The sequence below is a fragment of the Prosopis cineraria genome, unplaced genomic scaffold, assembly GCF_029017545.1.
Source record: "Prosopis cineraria cultivar Desert tree isolate PC_DT_omini unplaced genomic scaffold, ASM2901754v1 PC14, whole genome shotgun sequence".
Lineage (NCBI taxonomy): Eukaryota > Viridiplantae > Streptophyta > Magnoliopsida > Fabales > Fabaceae > Prosopis > Prosopis cineraria.
The window spans coordinates 26,124,671-26,149,937 of record NW_026555345.1 but is presented as its reverse complement, the minus strand read 5'-3'; the positions used below and the strand labels follow the sequence as shown (position 1 = coordinate 26,149,937).

The window sequence follows — 25,267 nt, the reverse complement described above, 5'->3', positions numbered from 1 at the left end:
CCAAATTCTTGAATAATCATATTATTGTACATCAAATCTTTTAATGAGATATTAAATACGATAAGATTTAATCCTAAATAATAATAAGTATGGGAAAAACTAATTTAATTATTGATTTGATTAAAACTAATTTAATCAGATATATTATATAATATCTGTATCCCTATCAATGACGGATGTTATAATCCAACAAGATTATTGATCATGTGATAATGTAATAAGACATGTATACAAGCTTCATACATGCATATATGTATTATTGATCGTGTTCATCCTCAATCCCATCACGATCTCAATATCTTCTATTTGCCATCGTTTTTTTTTTTTATTACACGACAATATAACTATGTAAATATATCACTTTATATTTTTATAAATTTTATTTTCAACATAGTGGAGACAGAGCAATATGGACATTCCGTGCTTGTTCAGTTATTCTGTTAACTATAAAGTTACAATAACAATTATTTTGTCATCTAACATTTATTGATATTGTTATCATGATTTCGGCCCAAAAAAAAAAGCAAGAAGATATTGTTATCATGATTATTTGGCAAAACATATTATTCATTTTTTAGGATAAATATAAGGAGTATGTTCTACCAATAATAAAGAATATAATATATCTTTCCTGAGGTAGTGCGAGTATTGTTCTTATGTTTTTTGTTAAATAGTTAAATGTGTTTCTCAATGTTTATTGAAAAATAAGATTCAATTAAAAATACTCTATATTTTCAACTAAAGAGAGTATACGGTAATAAGTTAATAACAATAAGTCAATAAGCCTTGTCTCACTATTTGGTATGAGATTTTATAATAAATTGTAAGAACAATGCTTGAATGTTATTAGAAACATATCACTCAAACATGAATTAATAGATAACATATGCAATAGCAATACAAAAAATATATATTTGTACAGGTTGATGTGAACATTAAAAAAAAATTAAAACATAAAAAGGAATAAGTTTTGCAAATACTCACTCTATCTCAAATTATAAGATATTTTTAAAATATAAAATACTTTAATAAAATAAGATTTTATTAATCGTTATTTTTTTAATGTTACCATTTTTATTATATTCTTTTTTTATATTCTTTTATAAATGAAGTATTAAATGAATGACATATTTTTAAAAATTTATATTTTTTTAAAAAACATAAAACTGCAAATATATTTAATAAATTTTATTAATACGTGTGATTTTATTTAAAGCTGTCCTATAAATTGGCACTTCAAATTTATCTTGCAATTATGGTTGTTGTCTATTACAGCCACCCTTATCTTTCAAGTTTTCATGTTGCTAGGTTATCCGTGTTTTTGACTTTTTGTGACTAATTTATGTACTTCTAGATTACAATATAAAATATTGGTGATAATTTCCCGGTATTAAAAAAAGTTTGGAAATTTTTCATATCTTTTTAATTATATTTTTATTAAATATTTTCTATAAGTAGTTTAACGATGATAATTATATTAAAATTTTAATATATCATTTAAAAAAAACAATAAATAAAATAAGAATATAATTAAAAAATTATTATAAAAACTACATAATATCCCCTATTCTTGCTCGAGCGTGACTTCTAAAGGGCAGATTCTTGAGAAGAGTGCTTGTTAATTATATGCAATGCTACACACACACACATATTCACGCACACTCTCTCCGAGTTATTTTATAAAATTTTTTTTGAAATGTTTTGATATTCTATTAGATATTTTTTTGAAAAAATAACTGCATTAAAAAATAATGATAGATATTTCTCAATGTCTCTTTTATTATATTTTTTTAATTAATGGATAATATTTTTACAAATTTATATTTTTTAAAAAATAAAATTTCAAATTATATTTAATTGATTTTATTGATATTTGAAGTTTAAAAAACTGTTATCAAATGGGGGCGGGAAGAGTATATATCTTTGTAGTATTTAACACTATTCTTGGAAATATAATCATTATAAAGAAATTGTTTTCTTTGTTTATCTTTTTGAATTGAAACAAGAAAGTTCTTCTTATTTGAATCACTTATTTTTCTGTTGCCAAAAAAAATTTCTTTTTCTTACAGTCGTCTTCTTCATGAGAACACAGGGTCGTGTCAAACGCGCGTAGACGACCCCAACTGTTCCAATTTCAAGCCATGATAATTGCATGCTTGGAAGAGACGACACAAGAAGGATCTTGAATAAATAGTACTCTTTTGGTTCAATTTTGAAGATAACGAAAATATTAATTTTAATCTTATTTATGAAGAACACATTTTACTATTTTTTATGTTTATTTTTACTTTTATTAAATACTTAAAAAATTATTTAAAATAATTATTTTGTCTTTATTATGGGACATCGGTGAAAACTTATTAAATTTTAAGATAAAATTAATGAGATTTAATTTTTTTTATTTTGATAAAACATCTTAAAAGTTACTTATTTTTCACTCAAACAATCAAAAGTTTTTCACTCAAACAATCATCCATTTAAAAAATGGACACCTGAATTTAAAATGATTTGTTTCCACTTCAAAACACACACAAAAGTGTCCAACTTAAATATCAAATGCCATTAGCCTTAAAAATATTTTGACCACCTCAAATGGACCACATACAATATAACAATTCATTCATATTATATAAATAAGCAGTCACACTCAAAATGATCACCCAAATCCTGTTTGATAATAACACAAAGAGGTGGATTATATTTAGCACACACACATATTGGTCATTTTAGGCACATGATTCACTTCAAATTCATCACTTATAAATGTAACTTGGCCCAAAACACACATAATCCACACGTTATCCTTGGACCAAGATACGCGTATTTATAACAAAAAAACCCCACACAAGTGATATTTAAAATAATGTTATGTATCTAAGTTGGCATTATATATTAACAATATTCATTACATTATTTATTTTTCTATTATTTAAAAAAATCAAGATTAAAAATATGAGAAAGGGTTTTTGGCCCTTAAAATTGTAGTAATTTTAGTAGGGTCATTCTAATTTTTTTTTATTAATAAATCAACCCTTGGAATTATGGTTAACTTTAATCAAAGTTATTAGAGACGGTGTGCAAGAAATTCAGTGATAACATACAGTTGGTATGACAATAAGTTCCGTCCTCATGTGCCCTTTGAGATCTTAATTATCAATCAGCATCACTTCATTCTAGAATGTGTTCCAATTTTTATATTTAATTTATTTTTATTATTTTTATAAAATCAAGATTAAAATATGACAAAAGGTTTTTGGCCCCTAAAATTGCAGTCAATTTTACTAAGGTCATTTTAATTTTTTTTATCAATGAATCAATCCTTAGAATTATGGTCACTTTAGTCAAAGCCACTAGAGATGACATGTTGATTTAATGATAACATGTAGTTGATATAACAATAATATTCGGCAATTGTAAGAATTTTGATTAAAGTTGACTATAATTTTAGGAACTGATTCCTTTATGATAAAACTATTGGGACCTGGACCCAAGTTGATCAAAATTTTTGGGACTAAAAACTGTTTTCCCTCAAAAATGTTTAATTTTATAATTTAAAAACAAGTTTGAATATCACCAAAGAATGAAAAAAATGAAAATATGCATGTCTGAATACTTTAAAAAAAATATAATATAATATAATATAATATTTTTAGATATTTAGCATAATATATTACTTTTATTAATAACTAGTTTTTGAGTATCAAGAGGCTTCAACACGAAAGTATCCCTGTACAGGTTAGATTTTCTTTAACCCCCCCTTCTCATAAGCTATCGATACATACATACATATCTACATATACATACATATATACACATGTGTGTGTGTGTGATAATTACTACTTTATTTGATTCTCTTTAAAAAATAAAAATGATCTCTTTCTCATGATCTGGAAGGCATATTCTATTCTGTTATTAATTTGAACTCGTGGGTATATCAATGACTTTTCGTTCAACATTAACTGTTAAAACTTGTAAGAGATAACTAGAAGTTTGAACTTTAAGGTTAATAATTGAATTTTTAAATTTTCTATTTTACAATAAAGTTCTGTAATTCATATGTTGTAATGAATTGTTTTCTTTTGGCCAGAATTGTAGAATTAAACTCTTAAATGACGAAGTTTGAAGACCAAATTATTAATGATGATCAGAGGGAATAGCTGGAACCATTGTGGCTGCAATATTAATGAAAACTAGATTAAACAAACAGGTAATATTTTTGTTATCAATCTGAGAATAAAACTAATTAATGTAAAATATTATTTTTTTTTTTTTATTTTGCATCAGACACATTTCATTTGACTTACGATTATGTCATATCTTTTGATTATCTTATAGCTGATGCAATGGTGTCGACGGGCCTTTTGTCTTTGGGATACCAATATATCAATATTGGTAAGATAATATTAGATTAACACAATTATTTATAGCAATAAATAGTTGATTCATTATATTCCTAAGAAAACTATTTTTTTTAATCTTGATTTTCTATGATCTCTAGATGATTGCTAGGGCGAACCTACTAGAGATTCTCAGGTAATTAACATGCAAAATTAGTTTCAATAATTATCTCATCATCAATGGGCTTACTGTTTCAATAAAATTTTACTATGACAGAAGACTAAGAGTGAACATATTTAAAAACTTTTTGAGTTATATTCATCCACTAGAAAAGAATAAGAAAACCTAGGAGAATTCTGACGTGAACTGTGGCAGGGAAATTTGGTAGCAAAAGCTTCAATCCTTCAGGAATCAAAACACTGGCTGATTATGTTCATGCAAAAGGTTTAATGCTAGGGATTTATTCTGATGCTGGGTATCACTTCCACCATTATACCACTCTTAAATCGTCACTGACCACTTATACATACATACATACATACATACATATATACATATATATATATATAGTATATTATCCATGCCTATTCGAACATTTTTCATCTCTCTTAAACTTTCTCTGCAGAACTCAAACTTGCAGTAAAAGGCAGCCTGGGTCACTTGGACATGAAGACCATGATGCAAAAACATTTGCTTCCTGGGTAATCTAATCTTCATTCTCATTAAATTTTATCATATATATATAACATTTACAGAAGATTTTGATTCAAATGTTACTTTAGGTAGTTGACTACTCGAATTATGATAGTCGTGAGGATACACAGAGTCTTAGTCCAAAGGAAAGGTAGCATTTTGAAGCATTTAAGTGAACATAAGAAGCAGTTCATGAAAGAGGAAATTGATAATTACATTTTGTGAACACAGCTACCCCATAATGAGTGAAGCTTTATTAAAATCTGGAAGGCCCATCGTATTCTTTCTCTGTGAATGGTGAGTCTTCTACTTTCCTTTTCCCTTAAGGTTTCATACACTGCAAATTTCACAGTATGAATTTGTTTCTGAACTTAGGGAAGTACAAGACCCTGCAACTTGGGCCTCAACTATGGGAAATAGCTGGAATCAAGAACTTGAATATATATATATATATATATATATAAAAGCCTCTGTGTTTGTGTATTTCAATCTGATGCTTAATCAAGAACTTGAATGGTGTGCTTTATGTCACCTGTATTTTGTTCTCATAACGTTCCTTTTTCCTCAGAATGACGTCTCGAGGAGATGAAAATGACAAATGGGCAACCTATGCTGGACCGAGTGGATGGAATGGTAATCAATTTTACTTGATTTGCATGCTATTAAACTTCACAAGACTAAAGACAACATTATTGTTAATGATCGTAATAACAACTCTCAAACTTATCCTATTCCGCTTCTTGTTGAACCTGAATTTGATTCTGTTTTGAAACAATGTGAGGGCAAAATCTTAGCAAGCAAACAAACACTTGTGACTCTGTCAGATTACTTTTGCTTCTATTTTATCATGCCATTGAGGAAAATAGACTTCACATTCTCAATACACATGTTTGGCATCAGATCCTGATATGCTTGAAGTGGGAAATGGAGGCATGACAACAGAAGAATACAAAGCTCATTTCAGCATATGGGCATTAGTCAAGGTAGAAGGAAACATGACACTAACATTGCCATTTATCAAATATGGCAAATATTTCTAGAAAGTGAATTTTGCAGTTCAAATAGTTTCCTTGTGTATATGTTCAAGGCTCCTTTGTTGATTGGGTGTGATGTCCGAGATATGGATGATGCAACTTATGGAATTGTAAGCAACAAGGAAGTGATTGCAGTGAACCAAGGCATGTACAGAACAAAAGCTCTGCTAGCCAGCCAGCCTTCTAGGAAGCCAGAAGCATTGCTTATCTCGTACATAGAAAAATTCTCTCATACTTATAATCTTCTGGTAACGCAGATAAACTTGGAGTTCAGGGAAAAAAGGTGAAAAGTAATAACATGCATATAAAAATCCAACTTCATCACTCTGCCAGCAAAGTCCTAAAATCATTTAACTACAACTATGAACTCATACCTCGGATCTACCAGCAAAAAGCTCATATTACTGTTTCCTCTAATCCTTCATCCTACAGTTGAAGAAACTGACCAAATATGGGCATTTTTTCTAACAGGGGACAAAAGCGTCTTTTCCGCACTTTTGGCTTTTCCCTTCTCATCCAAATTCAATCATACCAAATGCCCACACTTTTCATTCCCTTTTCCTATCCCCTCCATACCAAACAAGACTTTGATTCAAAGTCTGTAAGAGCCTACAACTTATTGAAAAATCAATGATGTTGAATGAAGCAGATAAGCATTTAGTTGTGGAGAAGAAAAAGCAAAGAGGATTGACATCATAATGGAGACAAAGAAAAGTACAAAGAGGTAGAATATTAAATCCAAAAACATCAACAACAATAATTTATTATATGGGGATAACCTAATCTGATAGTGTTTGAACTTTTGAAAACCAATCAACAACCGCTAAGTTCGTCAGGCTTGCAACTACCTTCTCCTATATAAACATAGATAGATATACATATAAGTAGGAGGATTCAAGATCAAGATTGAGAGTGTAGTTAGATAGAAAGAGAGAGAGATGGGTATGTGGGATTGGGAAAAGATGATTCAGGTAAAAGGGGAGGCTTGTTGTGGATCTTCCGCTGTTGGGTGCAATAACAAGCGCTTCATCTGATACTCCTTCCGTCAACAGCAGCACACCCAATCAGTTCAGAAGATTCTTGCTTGTCAATGGACTCGGTCGTACACATTCTACGGTAACCTCCCTACTTCCTCCCCAGTCCCCGCCTTTCTCTTTTCTCTCCGCGCATGCAGACTTGGGTTCTCCCTCTCTCCCCTCTCTCCACTTCCTCTCAGTTCCTTTTCTTAACTCTTCGTTTCATTTTTAAATAATTAAGATATAATATTTTTTATAAATTAATATTAAAATGTAAACTTTATAAAAATGAATAAATTTAAAATATAACTAATTTCATCTAAACTATAATTCAAGGGTTAGGATTATAATTAAAAATAAAAATAAATTATTAAATTAAAAAATAAATTATTAAATTCAATCATTCAAAGATGAATTCAAAGGTTGAGATGGCAAGTATAGAAAGAAAGTGAACAAAGGAGAATTGATAAAACTTAATTGCAAATGAAAACAATGGTAAATAGATATTTGAAATTTGCTATTAAATTTCAATTTTTATAGAGAAGTTGTGATTCTCTGTTTTTAAATACTCATCATCATTGTTATGTGTTATATTTTATTGATAAAAAATGATAACAAGATATTTATAATTTGCTCTTATATTTTAATTATTTGTCCAAGAGAAATTATCATTTTCTATTATTAAGTAACCTTTGTTTTCTATGCGTATGTTTTATTTTAAATTTTAAATTGAGAGAAAATTTGTTATTTTATCAAAAGTCAATATATTAGATTAAACTACACAATAATTATTACATTTTACAGTAATTTTTTGTTATTTATATGTAAATAAATAACACATCAAATATACATATATCTTGATTTAATTAAAAATATTTTCTTTGATTCTATTTATAAGTTATTTTTAGCATGTCTTAAAATTAACAATTTGTTAATTTTATCTCTATTAAATATATATATATATATATTTAAAAAATAAAATATGCAAGCATTTAATAACCTTTCTAACATTTAATAGAAGAAAAAGAGTAAAAATAAACATAATAACCATTGAAGTGACTTATAAATAATTAAATTAAATAGGAAGAACTACTGTAAAGTCCTAGCCAATTCATTTAACTACCCCCAAGTTCTATGAAATGCATAATTGCCACCAAGTGCCAAATCATTGTGCAACTACGAAATACCCTTAAAAATATATATCCTTCATTCACCACAGTCATTGGAGCTTCGGCCAGCCTCCACTAAAGACCTCTTGCCACCACTGTCATTCACTTGCCGGCGACTCTGTTAATTTTGACTTTTTAAATCTTTTTTTTTAATATTTCTATCTATACTTCATATTTCATACTTTCAAATATTTGTAAACTCTAATATTTTTTATTTTGAATTTGAAATGATTTTAGTCATACTTAAACTTGAGATCCCATTAATTAACATGGTTTTATATTATCAAATATAAGTTTCAAAACTTTTCTAATATACTAGAGTATTGTTTTTTGGTTTTAAACCATTCTAAATGGTAAGGACTTTTTTATTGACATGATATATGAACTAATTTAATAAATATAATTCCAACAACCACAATATACTTTAAAATTGAGTCTTTTTCTTTCTATTATGGTTTGTCCTTTTTATAACTATAGTTAAAGAATCTTTCATGGTCGATTACCTGGGATGAGTTATTTCCTAATTATCATGGTAGATTGTGTTTAATATGGTTAAGTATGTAGAATAATTTGGTGATATTACACCTAGTTGTTATTTACTTAAACTTAAATTATTTTTTCGTGAGACCCAAATTGTTATTCTCCTTTGCCAAATTGTTATTTCATATACCCAAATTGTTATTTTCCTTTGTCAAATTAATCATTTATATACTCAAATTGTCTTTTACTTAAATTGAGTTGTTTTTTTTTCTTATATTTGAGTTATTATTTTTCTCTACTAAGTTATAATTTTCTTATGCTCAAATTGACACCAATTATGTATGCATGCATGGATGTACATGATATTTTACACTATTATATTAATAAGTATAAGTAGCCCAATGGTAGCCTAACATTTTAAGAATCTTTTGGTTTAGTTCTAATCCTCCTAAAACCACTTTTCCCCCAAATAAAAAAATCCCACCACGATCATTGAAGCTCCAACAACCAGCAGTGGTGGTAAGAGGTCTTTGGGGAAGGTTGGCTAGAGCTCTGGCGACAGTGGTGGATGAAGGATATTTTTTAAAAAAATAATGTAAGAGATATTTTTGTAATTGTGTAGAAATTTGAGATTTGGGGACAATTTATGCCTTTCATGAGACTCGTGAGTAATTGAATTAGTGGTGGACATTTATAGTAATTCTTCCAAATAAATACTCTCCTTTAGGGCTGTGTAAAAGTCTTTCGATCCTGTCTGACTCAGTCGAACCTGAAATATTTAGTCCGTTTTAGTCTATATAAACACTGATCCATCATGATCAAAAAGACTGAAAAGACCAAACTATTTCTTTAGGTTAGACTGGATAGGAGATTGGGTATCTAGACCACTTAATCCAATCCGATCCTACTAATTTATTTAATAGAAATATAATTAATTTATTTTGACAAAAAGGAGATGATTGTATGAAGATTGTTGATTTTATTTCTAAATTATTGTTGTAATATAATGTTGTTGAAGTTTGTTAAGTGTTCTTTTTGTTAAAGTTATAAATTTAAACCATTTGAACTATAACATAAATATTTTTTTTTAGTGTTGAAAATTATTATGAATTTATTGTTATTATAAGTTGTTTTTATTATTTTAATTGAGTTTATTAGGTTGAAATAAATTATCGCCTCTCATAAAAGAAAAAGGAAAAAAAAGTTAAGTGAATTTGATTAACATAACCAGTCTCCCAATCCTATAGATCAAGTCCTGTCCTGTTAATCTTTGAATTATTATTAAATAAAACCAGACTACGAGTTGTCTAATCCAGTCCTTTTCATAAAAGAGATAAAACTTCAATTCGGTTAGGCTAAAGTCTTAGTGCCGTCCAGTCATTTGCACAGCCCTACTCTCCTTCTATCTTGTAAATAGAACAAAGGAGCATATAAGCATTGGCATTCAAAAATTATTTAGCATACTTTTGATCTAATAACTAGCTAGTACCGCAACGCCACCTTTACTCTCTCTTGTAACAAGGACAATCCAGGTTCAAACTCGAATCTAGGGTGAGCATGGATGGTACGTGTGTTTCCTTTCTACAGAAAAAAAAGGTGTACATGTAGGCTGATGGACGTGGCTGTAATTCACCAATGCCAGGAAAAATAGTTACTTAGCTAGCTAGTGCGTAACTGTGCATAGTGGTTAACATTTTAAAAACTTAAAAATAACACACATATTATATTCTCATAGAAAAATGTGCATCTAGTTGCCATATTCAAAACTTGAGCCTTGAATAAATTGTAGTCCGAGTTTGTACCACTCTTCCTCTATGTTAGTTTGGATTATTTTAGCTGATTGCTCTTCTGATATCAACCGGGGCAGTCTGACCCATAAGTCATCCCTCTTAGCTTTAAGCATTCTTCCATTCTCGTAGAGTTTTCTTTTTCTCTTAGCAACATTCTCTCTTTCTGAAGTAAAATCCGCAATCTTAGCTTTTACCCCATTGATTTCCGCTTCTAACTCTCTCTCCCTTCTTTTCAAGTATTCCAACTGCTTCCATATTTCATTCTCTGATTCCTCCACCTGCCTGAACTCTCTCACATTACCTTCAACCCCTTCTTTCAGTTCTCCAACTTTGGACATTTCTACAGCTGCAGATTCCAGTTTGAAACTTGCATCATTATAATCCACAAACCACTCAGTAAAACTCCTCGAAATTTGACTTATAACTGATCTCATCCTCAGGGATATTCCATCTTTTGAGGTCAAACTAAGGAGGTACTCAAGATTGTTCTTCATCAGCTTTGATTGTTCAGGTTGTAACAGAAGAGAGAATTTTTCTGAGACAAAACCTCGTACTATTTGCAGTGCTTCCTGGGTCCCCTCTCCTGACACTGTGTTGACCTGGCTATCTTCGGGATCAGACAGAGTTGCCAGCTCTGCTTCAAGAGATGCATAAAATGCTTCCATCGAGATCAAACTATCACCAGCGTCTTTTGACTCCAACTGTAGAAATGCTCTAGATTCTGGAATATGCATGTGAGATTCCCCTGCTTCTGGGTTTCCTTTCGTCCTTGTGAAGCCAATCTTTTCGGGATTCTTAATGTTGGAAGTACCATTGTTTTTGCTTGCATAGGCAAAGGAAGTTGACTCCTAATTCGAGAACGTGAAGAGAGAAATTGTTAGAAAAGTCATGGGGCCTGTTATTTTATTGGATAATTAGCTCAAGCTGCATATATAGGTGCCAGACAGATTTCGAAGAAGGAAATAATAATGATCTCAGTTTCATATTCATCTCCTTCTTTCCTTCTGGTTCAGATTATACAAGTTGGGAAAATGAGGAGGAAAACAAAAATAAAAACACCACTCAGGATTACCTGCTCAAGTTTGCTCTTCTCCAGCTTCCTGTTGCACTTTCAATAAAAAAATCCTTATTTTGTTCTTCCTCAGCGAGGTCACTGTATTTTACTGTTCCTTTTCCTCTGTCCTTGACCACTACGTCACGTCTTTCTGGGTCTTCATTCTCAGTTCCAGTCAAATATTCTTCCTCGTCCTCATCATCTGCTCTGCTAGATCCTTCCATCAAACTTACAATCTTCTTGTCAACAAGCTCAGCTGATGCTTGATCAAAAGCAGCGTGTCCACCACTTACTTCATAAATGTCGGCATCATTATTTTCCATTTTGTGACGGGCAATATCTGAACCCCGAAGATCAGGGCTTATGAAGGAGACGTCGTGGATGTTCATTCTATCCTTAGAGAGATGAATGCCACTGAATCTAACAATGGAATTGTGTGGATGATTGTTCTTAGCAGTACATGAAATCCCCACATGGTTCCAACTTCTGTGAAGATGCTTGTTGATGTAATGCCTCTCTTTGGCTGTTAAGTGAATTCGCAGGTCAAACAGCCAGACATGGTCCCTCGGCAACGTTCTTTCACCTTTTAGCACTTGAATGTCATTGATGGTCAGTGTGAATTCACATGTAAAATTGGTTTCTACTTCAGTTTGACCCCCTAGAACCAAAAGTGCCGCAATTCCAGGGAATTCTCGGCGAACCCAAAAACCCACAGATCCTCCTCTGCCACAATAGTCGAACCACTTTGGGATTCGCTTCCTCCACACTACAATGTCCATGTTCTCCACCTCTTGAAATGCCTGTTAATAAAATAATAAAAGAACTGATTTATAGAATTTAAACCTATCAAATAGTGGAAAAAAATTATGTTCAGTGTTCCGCAAGGTCCCTGTTTATCTTATTACACAAGTTATTGAGGGAAAAATGAGCTCAGTAATCTGGATCCAGATTCTCTGAAATTTCATAAAATTAGTTGTTTTAACTACTCTTCTTCTAAAATAAAACAAGAGGAGTTGCGTGTGAATTGTAGTGTTTTTATTACATGCAAGTACAGGAATGAGGGAAATGTACCTGACTTAATATTACGTCGAATGAATCCTGAGTCAATGATATGCAGTTCCTTGCATCTATGTGTTGCAAGTAAGGTGGAAGCACAGAAACGTATCTAAGCTGCTTGCAATTTTTCACACAAAGAAAAAGAAGGTTTGCAAGTTCTTTAATGCACTCATGAATGGTTACAAAGTTGTTGTTTGATAGTATCAACCACTTCAATTTTAAAAAGGAACTGAGAAACAGCTCGAGATCATTATCAGATAAATCACAATTTTCTAAAACCAGTTTATTTAACTTCGGTGCCCAATTTGTCCAATACATCATTACTATCTTCCCCAGCAGCTTTGGACCTGATGAACATTCTTCCACATTATCTTCTTCAGTATTATGAAACATGTCAGTGTGGATATGAGGATCCTCAGCAGAAGATTTCAAAACTAGCTCTTGAAGACCATCAATCTTTGTTATTGAATTGTGAAAGACTTTTATGGAAGTCCCTTGTGTGCCGGCATGTTTCATATCTTCCTTTTCTGCCAACTTATTCGAGAAACTCGGCAAGTTAGAGCGTTTTCCAAGATTTAGAGGTTCAAGAGATGCAGAACTCATTCCTGCAGGTTGCAAACGCTCAAGTTTGAGGCAATTTTCAATAAGCAGTGTGCCCAGATTTCCAATAAATTGATCAAAAATTTCAGCTAAGGTTGGACATTTGCTAGTAAGAAGTGCTGTAGAGACATCTGGTATTCTTGTAATAGAACCACTGTCACTGAGGTCCATCAAATTAGTTATATGGCAATGAGGCGCGTTGAGAACAGGAAGTATCTCTGGATAATGCTCAGTTGGTAAAGATAGCGACTGATGTTCATTCCACTCTAGCAATCTGAAATTGTTGTTAGCAAGAAGTTTAAGGACCCTAGAAACTCTTGAGTTCTGAACTAAGGGAATTCCTGTACAAAACCCATTCCCAACTCTTGGAGATTCCTCTTCAAGGATTCCAATACCATATTTCATCAAAACAAGTTTCCACTCTTGGATCGTTTTGCCAAACAAATCAGAACCTATAACATTCAAAGCCAATGGTAAGCCTTGGGCATATTTCACTACATGCTTTGCTATCTCCGCATAGCTTGGATCAGGTTCACTTTTTTTGAAGGCATTCCAACTAAACAATTCAAGTGATTCATCATCTTCCAGTCCTTTCACTTCATGCAGAATTTCAACCCCATGTTGTCTTAAGAAATGTTCATTTCTTGTTGTTATAATTATCCTACTTCCCTGCCCGAACCAATCTTTTCTTCCAGCTAAAGATTTCACTTGTCTAAAATCATCAACATCATCAAGAATCAAAAGAATCTTCTTGAAACGAAATCTCTTTTCTAATATAGGAATTCCTTGACTTACGTTGCTGCACTTGATATTATTTTCTCCAAGCAAGTTCGAAAAAATTGTCTCTTGTAGTTGTGCTAGACCATTCTTCCTTGAGTTTTCTCTCACCTCACCAAGAAAACAAGAGGAATCAAACTGATTAGCAATCGAGTTATACACTGCTTTGGCGATCGTTGTTTTACCAATTCCAGCAATCCCATGAATTCCCACCATCAAAGCTTCTTTTTTAGAGTTAATACTTAGAAGTGATATCACTTCTAATATTCGAGACTCCAATCCCACGGGATGATCAGCTATGTGTAAAATTGTGCGACTTAATATTTTAGAAACCTCTTCCGTGATTTTTTGAACAAACTCAAACTCATACCTGTAAAGTTCACCAAACAAGATACTATATGAGAATAAATTTATAAGAAATAAGATGGAAACAGCAATATTGGCGATGATTCACAATATTTTGTATGTTTTAATTGAATAATTGGTCCAATTGGAAGTCATGTATCTAGAGTAGCCTAGCATGTGGACCAAAGCTTTAACGTGCAAGATTTGGAGAATTCAGAGTATCAGCCTTTTACTCAAGTGAAGAAGCAGACTATGCCCAAAAAAAAAAAACAGAGAGAGAACAATTTCAATTTCTCATGCTAATAGGGTTCCTTTTTTAGGAGCTTTTGACTCCAATAGCAGCGGCAAAACATCCTAGGTGATCAAAGAGAAGAAGCCCAGAAGACAGAGGACAAGATTGGAATAATTTATGGGGAAATTGTGGATCTCATGTAACATTTCTCCAATTAAGCTTTTCTTCTTTATTTCCTCTTTACTTTAATGTTTGTTGCTGATATTTGTTGTCATTACAACCATGTGCGGCCAAACTTCTGTAGACCTTACAGATTTATGAACCTTTATGCATGATTCGTCGTTAACTTTCTCCTTAGTTATTGTTATTTAATGGATGCTTAATATGAATATCTTTTGCTAGTGCTAGAGATTGACTGACTATATATTGAAGAATAGTTTTGCAATTTGCCTAGATTATGGGAACCCGTCCTATAGGTGTACCTATTTTTTTTTTTTTCAGTGCATGATTCTTCTCACCCTCTAGTTAGAAGGTGGGGAGTTAGACGAACGGTCTTAGTAGTGGTTCTGGGCAAAAGCATTACCAAGTTCATAGTTCCATTTTTTTTTCCTGCAACAGACCTTGCATTGGTTTTGTCAAAACCGCTCCCGTATGCTATTGTAGTAGTTTAACCGCTACAAAAGCAATCAAATAATCACAACTAGAGGTTTTTTGTGTAGCACGGGTTGGACCATTGTACAACACTTTCAATATAGGAGGGCATATTCATGTTGTCATTTATAGACCGACACTTAAGGGAAATATTGAAATATCAAGGGTAATGAGCTTAACTTGATGTGAAAAAAAAAAAAAAGAAAAAGTCATATAGAATAGAATTTAAAGAGATATATGAGTCAACTTTGACTCAAATGCCTAAGCCATTACTCCCTATGAGCAACACCAAAATTTGACGGCAATGTTGAAAGGAACACGTGCTACGTTTTAACTCTGTAGTAAAGCACAACATAGGTCAAATCCCCAACTTTGAATCTCTCTAGTCTCTACTGAAGTTTTCGTGCATCCTGTTTATATCCTCTCACAATTAAATTTTTATTTTTTTCAAGTTGTAATTGTGAGAAGATGTCGAGAGCATGCATCAAAACTTACAGCAAAGATTCAAAATAATCCGTCATATCCCCTATGAGCAAAGTAGTAAGCAAGTCAACTGTAAGGGTATGTTTGGATACAATATTTGACATTCTAAATGGATTTTGGGAAACCATCTTTTAGCAAAAGTTGTTTGGATACTTTTTTACTTTAAAAAGTCAATTTACTAAAAATTGATCTGGGTTACTTTTACTGATATGAGCTACAAACTTTCAATTTATTAACATGATTTTTTCATGTATCTGATGGAATCTCTTTCGCTGCACAAACCTAAAAGAGGAGAAATAGGAAAATACAAGCCTATAAGAGGAGGAATAAGAAAATACAAGAACAAGGAAAAGCACATTTAGGAGAGGCTGAATGTTGACTTTGCCATTCTTACAGTAAGAGGAAAGCTATAGAGACTTAGTATTGACTTAAGGTGGTTTTAAGATTGTCTTGGCAGAAATAATGTTGAAGATTGTGCAAAGTGCTTTTGGGTTATAGTAGTCACTAGTGTCATTTTGGAAGGGGGCTGATATCTTTTGTATTGTGGTGAGAGGAGAGACTGGCTCTCAAAAACCAAGGGGCGTGCCTATCTAGCATTGCAGTGTTTTTGTTGTTCTTGTCCCTTAGTTGTTATTTGGGTACTTGGGTTGTAATAGGGAATAGGGCTTGTTCTAAATCAGTGAAGTGCCTTTGTAACATTGATTTAGCCTTTTGGAGTTTTAATATCAAACCTCAGCATTTCCCTTGACCTGTCGGCTGTTTTACTTTTATATTTCTGCATTTTCTTTACTTGTTGACAGCAGGGTTGCATCAGTATCCAAACATAAATCCCATTACAATAATTAATTTTGGCAAAACTTCAATTTTGACAAATAAACTTTTGATAAATAGACTTTTGGCAAACTAAAAGCCAAACACATTTTAAGTCTAAATTGTCTCTCAATGGTTTTTAATGCACTTCAAAGGGGGGGAAAAGAAAAGCTAATAGATTAGTGCCTAACTTGAACTAAACTAAAGTGCAAACTCACTGCATTTGAAAGTCCTAGATTCAACTACTAGTGCAAGTGCATGGTACAAGTGCCAAGTGCAATTGTTGTGATAAAAATGCAATCCTCATTAGTATTAATTGAGCGTGCAAATATCGACTAAGCTAATACTAGTTGGTTGTTCTCGCTTTCAAGATGCTTCTTAGACCCAATAAGATTAATACCAATTTAAAAAATTAAGATATAATAAATTCTTAGAACATATATTGACATCCTTCAACATGAAACACAAGATATCTTTTAAAATTTTAATTTAAGCTCCATTCCATCAAACATTATATTCAGACATAAAATATGAATGTTTTGCAACCAAAAAAAATTACGCCCTTTAAGGGTCAAATTCACACATTAACGGTCAAATCTACATCTTCATCTACAATAAAAGTCACGCTTAAATGAAATATCATCTTTTAAAATAGAATATCTAAATACCACAAAATCAAACTTTACTCTTCTTTAAAAAAAAAAAAAAAAGTTTACCGGCCGTCTGTGAAATGCCATCCAGCCAAATTGGCAGCCTCCCGAAGCGCAGCTCTCCAGTTTTGCAATGTTTTTTGTGCAAGGCTCCAATCACGAACTGTTTGCTTGAGCCTGGCTTCATGCTCAGCCATTGACCTTCCAAAACTTCCACTCGCTTGCCTTACATCTGAAGGATATACGTTATAAAACACCGGTCGAACCTTCTGTCCCTTCTCCTTCATACATTCCATTATCTTCACCAGTTCGTCCAGGCACCAGCTTGACGATGCATAGTTCTCGGAGAATACTATGATGGCGATTCTAGATTCTTCGATCGCCTTCAGAAGAGCTGGGCAAATGCTTTCGCCTTTCCTGAGGCTGTCGTCGTCTCGGAAGATGTGTATCCCCTTTTGATTCAGAGCCCAACAAAGGTTGCCGGTGAAGCCATAACGAGTGTCTCCGCCATTGAAGCTTACAAAGACATCGTAGGTCCACCCGTGGATGAAAGAAGACGAAGAGCAAGCGCCTTCAAGTGCCATGTGGATTGGCTGCAGTGAATCACAATTCATTTGATCAAAATAGTTGGGACAGTGCTGCCTCATTAACTCCAAGTGAAGTTCAGGAGCTACTTGAGGTTCTTTTCATTTGCTTATGCTTATCGGAGCTGGCGAGTCTCTAACTCAGCGTCCATGAAATGCGGTATGGTTTTCGCGTGTATCACTGTGATGAGAGATTTAAAGTATTATTATATTTTTTAATTATTAAAATAAAAATTATAAAATAACTTTAATAAATTTTTTTATTTTCAATTTGATTTAGATTTAATTTAAAAAATTTAATTTATTAAGTAAAAAAATTTACTAAAGTTATTTATAAGTTTTATAACTTTTTATTTTAATAAATAAAAAATAGAATAATATTTAAATTTTGGATTGTTCTTATCAAAATTTAAATATTCTAAATTTTAATTTAGTATGTGTTTGGATAAGGATCAAACTTAATTAAATAATCTAAAATTAATTTTTTGTACCAAGTTATTCAACCAGTCAAAAAAAGTCAAAAATTAACTACCGGCTTAAAAGCGCATTTTTTCATTAGCTCTCTTAACGAGCTTTTGGTGAAAAGTTGACCAAAAGTGTTAAAAAAATTATAAAAAAAACTTAAAAAATTATAAAAAAAAATATAATATTAAATAAAAATAAAACTAAACTCTTTTTTTTCTTAATAAATTTTAAATTTTAAATTTTAAAAAAATTTGTTAGCTCAATTCTTGTCATCCGCATCCTTCACTTAGCACTTATTATAAAACTAATTTAAATTTAAATAAAATATTAATTGGTAAAGAAAAATTAAGTTAATTTAATTTAAAATTTAAGATCATTACAAAAATTGTTATAAAGATCCAAAAAGAGAGAGAGAAATTTTATATTATTTGTTACATTGTTATATTTTTTATATTGTTAAAATTTTAAGGTAGTGCTTAACATTTTTATTAAATATAACTCACATCCATGATGTCATTAAAAATTAATTTGTATATTATCATCTTCATTAATTATTGTAAAATTAATGTTTGGTATTTAAGAATTAAATCTTTCTCTTTTATTAAATTTATTTTAACTAAGACATATTAAGTTACTTATTTATGTAAATTTAAATGTTAATATTAATATAATTTTAAATTTTAAATTAATTAGATATGTAATTAAATATAATATATTTTACTTCTTAAATAAAATGTAAGCACTTTAATAATATTAGATATAAATTTATCAATAATTTAATTTTGAAAGGCAATATCCTTTATAGTAATTCAGACAGATAAAATTGATTCTGAATAAATTATTTAAGCATATTTAATTCTGTTAAAATTAATTTTTAAAAAATTATATTCAAATAAATTGTGTTATAATATAATTAATTATAATTAAAATTTATTCTTTAATTAATTATGTTTTTTAAGTTCTTATACCTAACTGGAATCTAAATGGCAACTAATCTCATCAGATCACTGTGATAGCACTGAAAGAATGAGTTGGTTTCAAACCGTACGATATTTGGTGTTCGGGCACAAGCACCGCGTGGATTTCGCGCATGAAGAGAAACGTACTATTGGAGTGGCTGTTTATTTGAATGGGCCCAAGGGAAGTGGAAAAAAAAGGATTTTCAGGGTGTGATCAATTTTGTTTTTGTGTTTTCTTTTGTTTGACCAACCAGGGTGTGATGAAGTTACTCGTGCCTTCTCTCCGATGGCATGTTGCAGACCAACCACTGAGGCCCAATCCAGTTGACACGTACACGTTAGGGAGGTGTTGATGATGGGTCAAGACGCAGCTGTAGGATCAAACAGCCCGCATGGAAGCTTCGGTCCATGTATGACTTGCATAAATGAGAGGGCGAGAGATGGTACGTTGATTGTTACCCGAATTCCTTCTGTCATGTTTCTCTCTCTCTTCCTGGGCAGTACTATCTGCATTTCCTTGATTTCTGTTATGCTTTCTGATGCATCAGAGTTGTAATTGAGCTATGACGATATAATAAATAACTCGTTTTTTTTTGTCGAAGATATAATAAACAACTCGTTATTCCTTCTGTATTGTTCTTTCTGTTGATTAGATTTGAGTGTGACATCGCAATCCTCTCTTTTCCGGAATTTCTCTCTGTTCTTCTTCTTCTTGCTTCCTTTGTCAATTAGCATCGTCTCTTTTTGAAAAGCTCCTTAATTATTGTGAGATTTTGGAGTAGCTATATTAACCATAACAGTGGTTTCATGCGGATAATATCGGCGGCCAAATCAGACGAAAGATTAAAGATAAAAGAAAAAACATGTGAGCTGCCTCGCAAGCTTCTGGGCATACAGAGATGAATAAGACGACGACGAAGAGAAGGGAACGAAGTCGCGAAGATGAATTGTGCGGACGTGCAGCAGGAGCCGAGTTGCTACTAAAAAATTTATTATTTATTTATTTCTTTTAAAATGTCACACCTTGAGATAAGAATAACAACAAACCCAGAAATGGATCCTTTCAAGCATTACTGGCAATGACGAGTAAGAGTCTAAGAAAGAAGGGAATTACAGAGATAAAGTCATAAAACTCAGAAAGAAAGGCCAGAGGGGGAAGGAGTCACAGAAAGAGAGAGAGAGAGTCCAATCGCAATAACCATGATCTCTCAGTCATTGCATGCAGGCGTCTTCTATTCCTTTAGATCACGTTTACTTGCTAAAATAGAATAGAATAGAATGGATTAAAAAAATAAAAATAAAAATAAGATAATTAAAGAGAATATGTGAGCACATTCATAAAGAAAAAAGGAGATTTAGTTCACAAGATTGTAAATCAAGATTCATGAAATTTTAAAAAATGTAATAATTTTTATTTTTATAATATATGTTAATGAGTTTTATCATGCTTATTGTGAGAGAAAAATAATTTAGTTTATTTTAATTTTATTTTTTTAATTAATTTTATTCTACTACATCCTAATATGCAAAAGTGACTTTATCGCAGCCCCATCAATGACGGATTTAGAAAAATTAATTTATGAGGGCAAAAATTATATATAAAATAAATATTAATATTATCACTAAATTAATTATAATTTTATTAAATCATATTAAATATAAAATTTATTAAAATTAATTTCTATTAAAGAACTATCCATAAAATATAAAATTATAATAACATAAAATTATATCTATTAAAATTTTGCTTTTCATTTTAATTAAAAAACTTAAATCTCTAGAATTTTGATCAATAAAAGTGAGTTCAATGAATAAAGATTTAGTTCATGATCTTTCAAAATCTGTTTCATACATCTAAACTTTTATATGCTAACAAAATTTAATTCTTTTGTGTAGTATACTTTTTTTGTGACAAAATTTTCAATTTAAACATACAATCAGAGAAATTATTTTTAAAATATTGCTCCCTTCTTTTTAAAACTCTTTCTATTTAAGTTTAAAACACATAAATAGGACCTTAATCAAATAAACTTTTTAGGAAATTAGTGAAATTTTTTTATAGGATCACATGAATTTTCTTTTCTTTTTTGAGGGGCAGGGGGCAGCTGAAATTTTTGAATGGGGGCAAATAAAATATTTAGGGTCATCATGTGTTTTTTTTTTTTTTTTTGGGCTTGTGGGGACAATTACCCCCTCTATAATACAAGTAGATCCGTCCCCGCATAAAACTATATATTTTATATTTTGCTGAGTGAATATTGTCTAAAATCCACTTGTTCTGAACTCAGCAGATCGACCAGGAAGTCAGGAACGATGGATGCTGAAAAGAAAAACGATGAGCTCCAACGATCCAAGGTAGAATGAGAATAACCATGGCTTCACCGTATGACTCTTCTCCTTGTCGTCCTTTTGCGTGGCCCATCACTGCTATCATTGACTCTGTTTGATTCCTATTCAAATGAAAGAAATTGGAACTGGAATTGAAAAATTGCAGGCAAGGTGAGAGAGGATGAGGATAATGGGAGGAGAGTGAGGTTGGTAGAGAAGATTTGAATTTGGAATAATGCTATAATGGCAATCCGTGGGAATTTGGAATATACAATCAAGCCTTTTTTTTAAAAAAAAAAAAAAAAGTTGCATGTCTTTTAATAAAATCATATTCTCTATATTTGCAACTGCACCTACTGAATTCTGTAGTTTAAGTATTTTTCTTGTGTAAAAGTACAAGGCTCCTTTGTTGATTCGGTGTGATATTCGAGCTATGGATGATGCAGCTTATGAAATTCTAAGCAACAAGGAAGTTGTTGCAGTAAACCAAGGCATGTACAGAACAAAAACTCTGCAAGATAGCCTTCTATGTAGATGGAAGCATTGCTTATATCTTCCATTAAAAAAAAAAAAATCTAATCCTTGTAATCTTCTGGTAATGCAGATAAACTAGGGGTTCGATCAGGGAAAAAAGGTGAAAAGTAAAAACGATTTGGAGGTAATTTCTTTATTTTCATTGGGAATAAGATTCTCAACATCATCACTTACGTCATACAATGCTATACATATTTCATTGCAAAGCTATCAAACTGATTCCAAAGTCCAACTAAAAATAGAATGATCTTTATTTTTTCTCATGCAGATTATTTGGGATTATAATCATTCTCTTGGATTGATATAGCTCATCAAAGGATAACTATATCTTTATGATGGAGATGGAGTGGTTAGGGACATGCATATTTTTCATGCTTTAAGGCAAACAAGCCTTAATTCATGTGATAAGGTGTATTAGGATAAGAAAACCATTGGTGAACATCCATTCATGTTTTGTGCTTTTGGCTTGAAGTGACCATTATAAAAAATAATGGCATATAAAGAGCATCTCAAGTTAAAACCACTTTTATTTATGCATATATACCAATTTTCCCAGATGGAAACTCCTTAGAAGAAACTGAAAAGTGACAGGTTTGGGCTGGTCCCCTGAGTAATCACAAGGTGGCTGTGATCTTATGGAATAGAAGTTCATCATATGCGACAATCACTGCGTCTTTGTCTGACATAGGCCGAAAACCTGAGACTCTAGTTGATGCGTGAGACTTATGGACTGTGAGTCGCATGCCAATAATGTTCTTCACAATTCATTTCACATAAGGTGGCCATCATTTTGATTACATGTAATGAATTGTGCAGCACTCAACTGTATCATCAGTTTCTGGAGAAATATCTGCTGAATTGGAATCACATGCTTGCAAGATGTATGTTTTGACTCCACACTCCACCACAAGATCCTAGTTCCCAGATGCAGAGAAGAGTAAGCAAGTGGACGCTGCTCCTCAATGTTCCCAAAAGTAATAGAGAAACAAACATGAATTTATTTCAAAAATGATATGTACAACTAGAAGCACAAGCTAGACGTTCAATTTTCTTGCTTAATCCAATATGCTATTTTGTTAAATTTGATCTAGTTGCCAAAGCAGGCATAAACATGGACAGCATACTTAGTCATTGGTGAATCTATTGAAATGGAACAGGCCAAGCACAAATTGATTGGTGAATCAAAGAGACACTAGGTAAATGTTATGAAAGGAACAGAGAATCACTGGAAACAGAGAAAGGGTTAGGGAAAGTGGGGATACAAATTCCTCTTTAGTAAAAGTATCATCACAAAAAAAGCCATTCCTTGCAATTAATATAAGGGGCTTATCTCTATCCTCCAATGGAGGGAATCAACATGTCAAAACCAGCAGAAAGGGACTCTACTAATGAGTCCCAAATTGAGGAAAAATGGACCATATGTAATCATAATTAGATGAACTTAAACATATCTCAACATTCTAGTGACCTGTACAATCAAATCGTCCAAGACTGAGAGGAATGAATAAGGACAGCTTAAGATTTTTCTGGTGTTTGAGATTTGAATGCCTGCTAGGCTGCTGTCATTTCAAATGTTATCATCCAAAATTATGGTACTTTTATGATAAAGTGAACAAATCTTATTTTTGTTTAGGTATCACTGGATGAAGTAAAGACTAGCTCAACTACAGTGAAGCCTGTAGACATAGTCAAGTTGTATTTCTCATCAAAAGTATATAATAAATAACATTGCAAGCTCATCACTTTGCAGAAATTGACATGAATATAGAAATCCAACTTCACCACTTTGCAGCAAAGTCCTAAACTCATTAAGCTACAATAATGAACTCTTCGGATCTATCAGCAAAAGCTGATATTACTTTCTGCTTATCCTTCATCCTACAGTTGAAGAAATTGATCAAAAATGGTTTTTTTTTTTTTTTTGTAATTTTAAAAGGGACAAAAGCGTCTTTTCCACAATTTTGGCTTTTCCCTTCTCATCCGAATTCAATCATACCAAATGCCCACACTTTTCATTCCCTTTTCCTTTTCATTCCCTTTTATGTAAGTGCCTTAACAATGATAATTATATTAATTTTTTTTTTTAAAAAAAGTAATAACTAAAGTAGGGATATAATTATAAAAATTACATAATGTCCTATATCCTTGATTAAAAATAACTTCTAAAAGACTGTCTATATTATAGTTTGAAAAGAGTGCTTTTAATTATATTACATTATATATATATATATATATATATATCCACGCACACTCTCTCCAACTTATTTTATAAGGTATTTTTTGAAATGTTTTGATGTTCTATTATATATTTTGAAAAAAATAATGACAGATATTTCTCCGTGTCTTTTTTGTTCTGTTTTTTAACTGATGGAAGATATTTTTAAAAATTTATATTTTTTTAAAAAAATGAAATTTCAAATTTTATTTAATTGATTTTATTGATATTTGAAGCTTAAAAAACTTTTATTAAATGAGGCGGGGAGAGCATATATCTTTATAGTATTTAACACTATTCTTGTAAGTATAATCATTGTAAAGAAATTTTTTATTTGTTTATCTTTTTGAATTGAAACAAGAAAGAAAGTTCTCGTTTGAACCACTTATTTTTCTGTTGCTGAAAAAACACCTCTTTTTCTCTTCGCCGTCTTCTTCATGAGAACACATGGTCGTGTCAAACGTGCGTAAGCGACCCCAATTGCACAAATTTCAAGCCGCGATAATTGCATGCTTGGAAGACACAACACAAGAAGGATCTTGAATAAATAAGACTACTTTTGTTCAATTCTGAAGATAAAGAAAAGATTAATTTTAGTTTTATAATGAAAAACATTGCAGTATTTTTTATGTTCATCTTTACCTTTATTAAATACAAAAAAAATTATTAAAAATAATTGAAAAAATAATAAATAAAGACCCTCTAAAACATTAATCCCAATTAAGAATCATGAAATATAAAAATCACAAATAAGAACCATTGGGATTTAAAAAAATGTAGATGGTCTTAAATGTCCCTGAGAAAAAAATAATAAAATACTCGTGCGGGCAGCCGCATTTCTTGCTCTGTTTCAGCATTTCCTTCCTTCTTCTTTCATTCTCCTTCATTCTCGTTTTTTGTCGTTCATCGACATGTCCATATTAGCTCCAGTGTTGTGAACACATCATGCTAGATTTGGGATTTGTTGTCGTTCATCTCTGTTAGAGCTTTGTATTCTTTCCTTT

The 25,267-nt window shown here is 31.5% G+C and overlaps 1 protein-coding gene and 1 pseudogene across 1 annotated transcript; one reads left to right on the top strand and one right to left on the bottom strand.

Annotated features, from left to right (window-relative positions):
- The first annotated feature begins 4,140 nt into the window (after positions 1 to 4,140).
- On the top strand, positions 4,141 to 23,222 carry LOC129292414 (alpha-galactosidase-like; annotated as a pseudogene).
- LOC129292213 (uncharacterized) lies at positions 11,190 to 17,883 on the bottom strand. The gene is made up of 4 exons (XM_054929776.1): positions 17,245 to 17,883; positions 12,646 to 14,377; positions 11,593 to 12,374; positions 11,190 to 11,368 (listed from the first exon to the last, which is right to left on the bottom strand). The coding sequence occupies exons 1-4, from the start codon at positions 17,823 to 17,825 to the stop codon at positions 11,191 to 11,193; spliced, it is 3,273 nt and encodes a 1,090-aa protein (XP_054785751.1). The 5' UTR covers positions 17,826 to 17,883; the 3' UTR covers position 11,190.
- Positions 23,223 to 25,267: the final 2,045 nt, after the last annotated feature.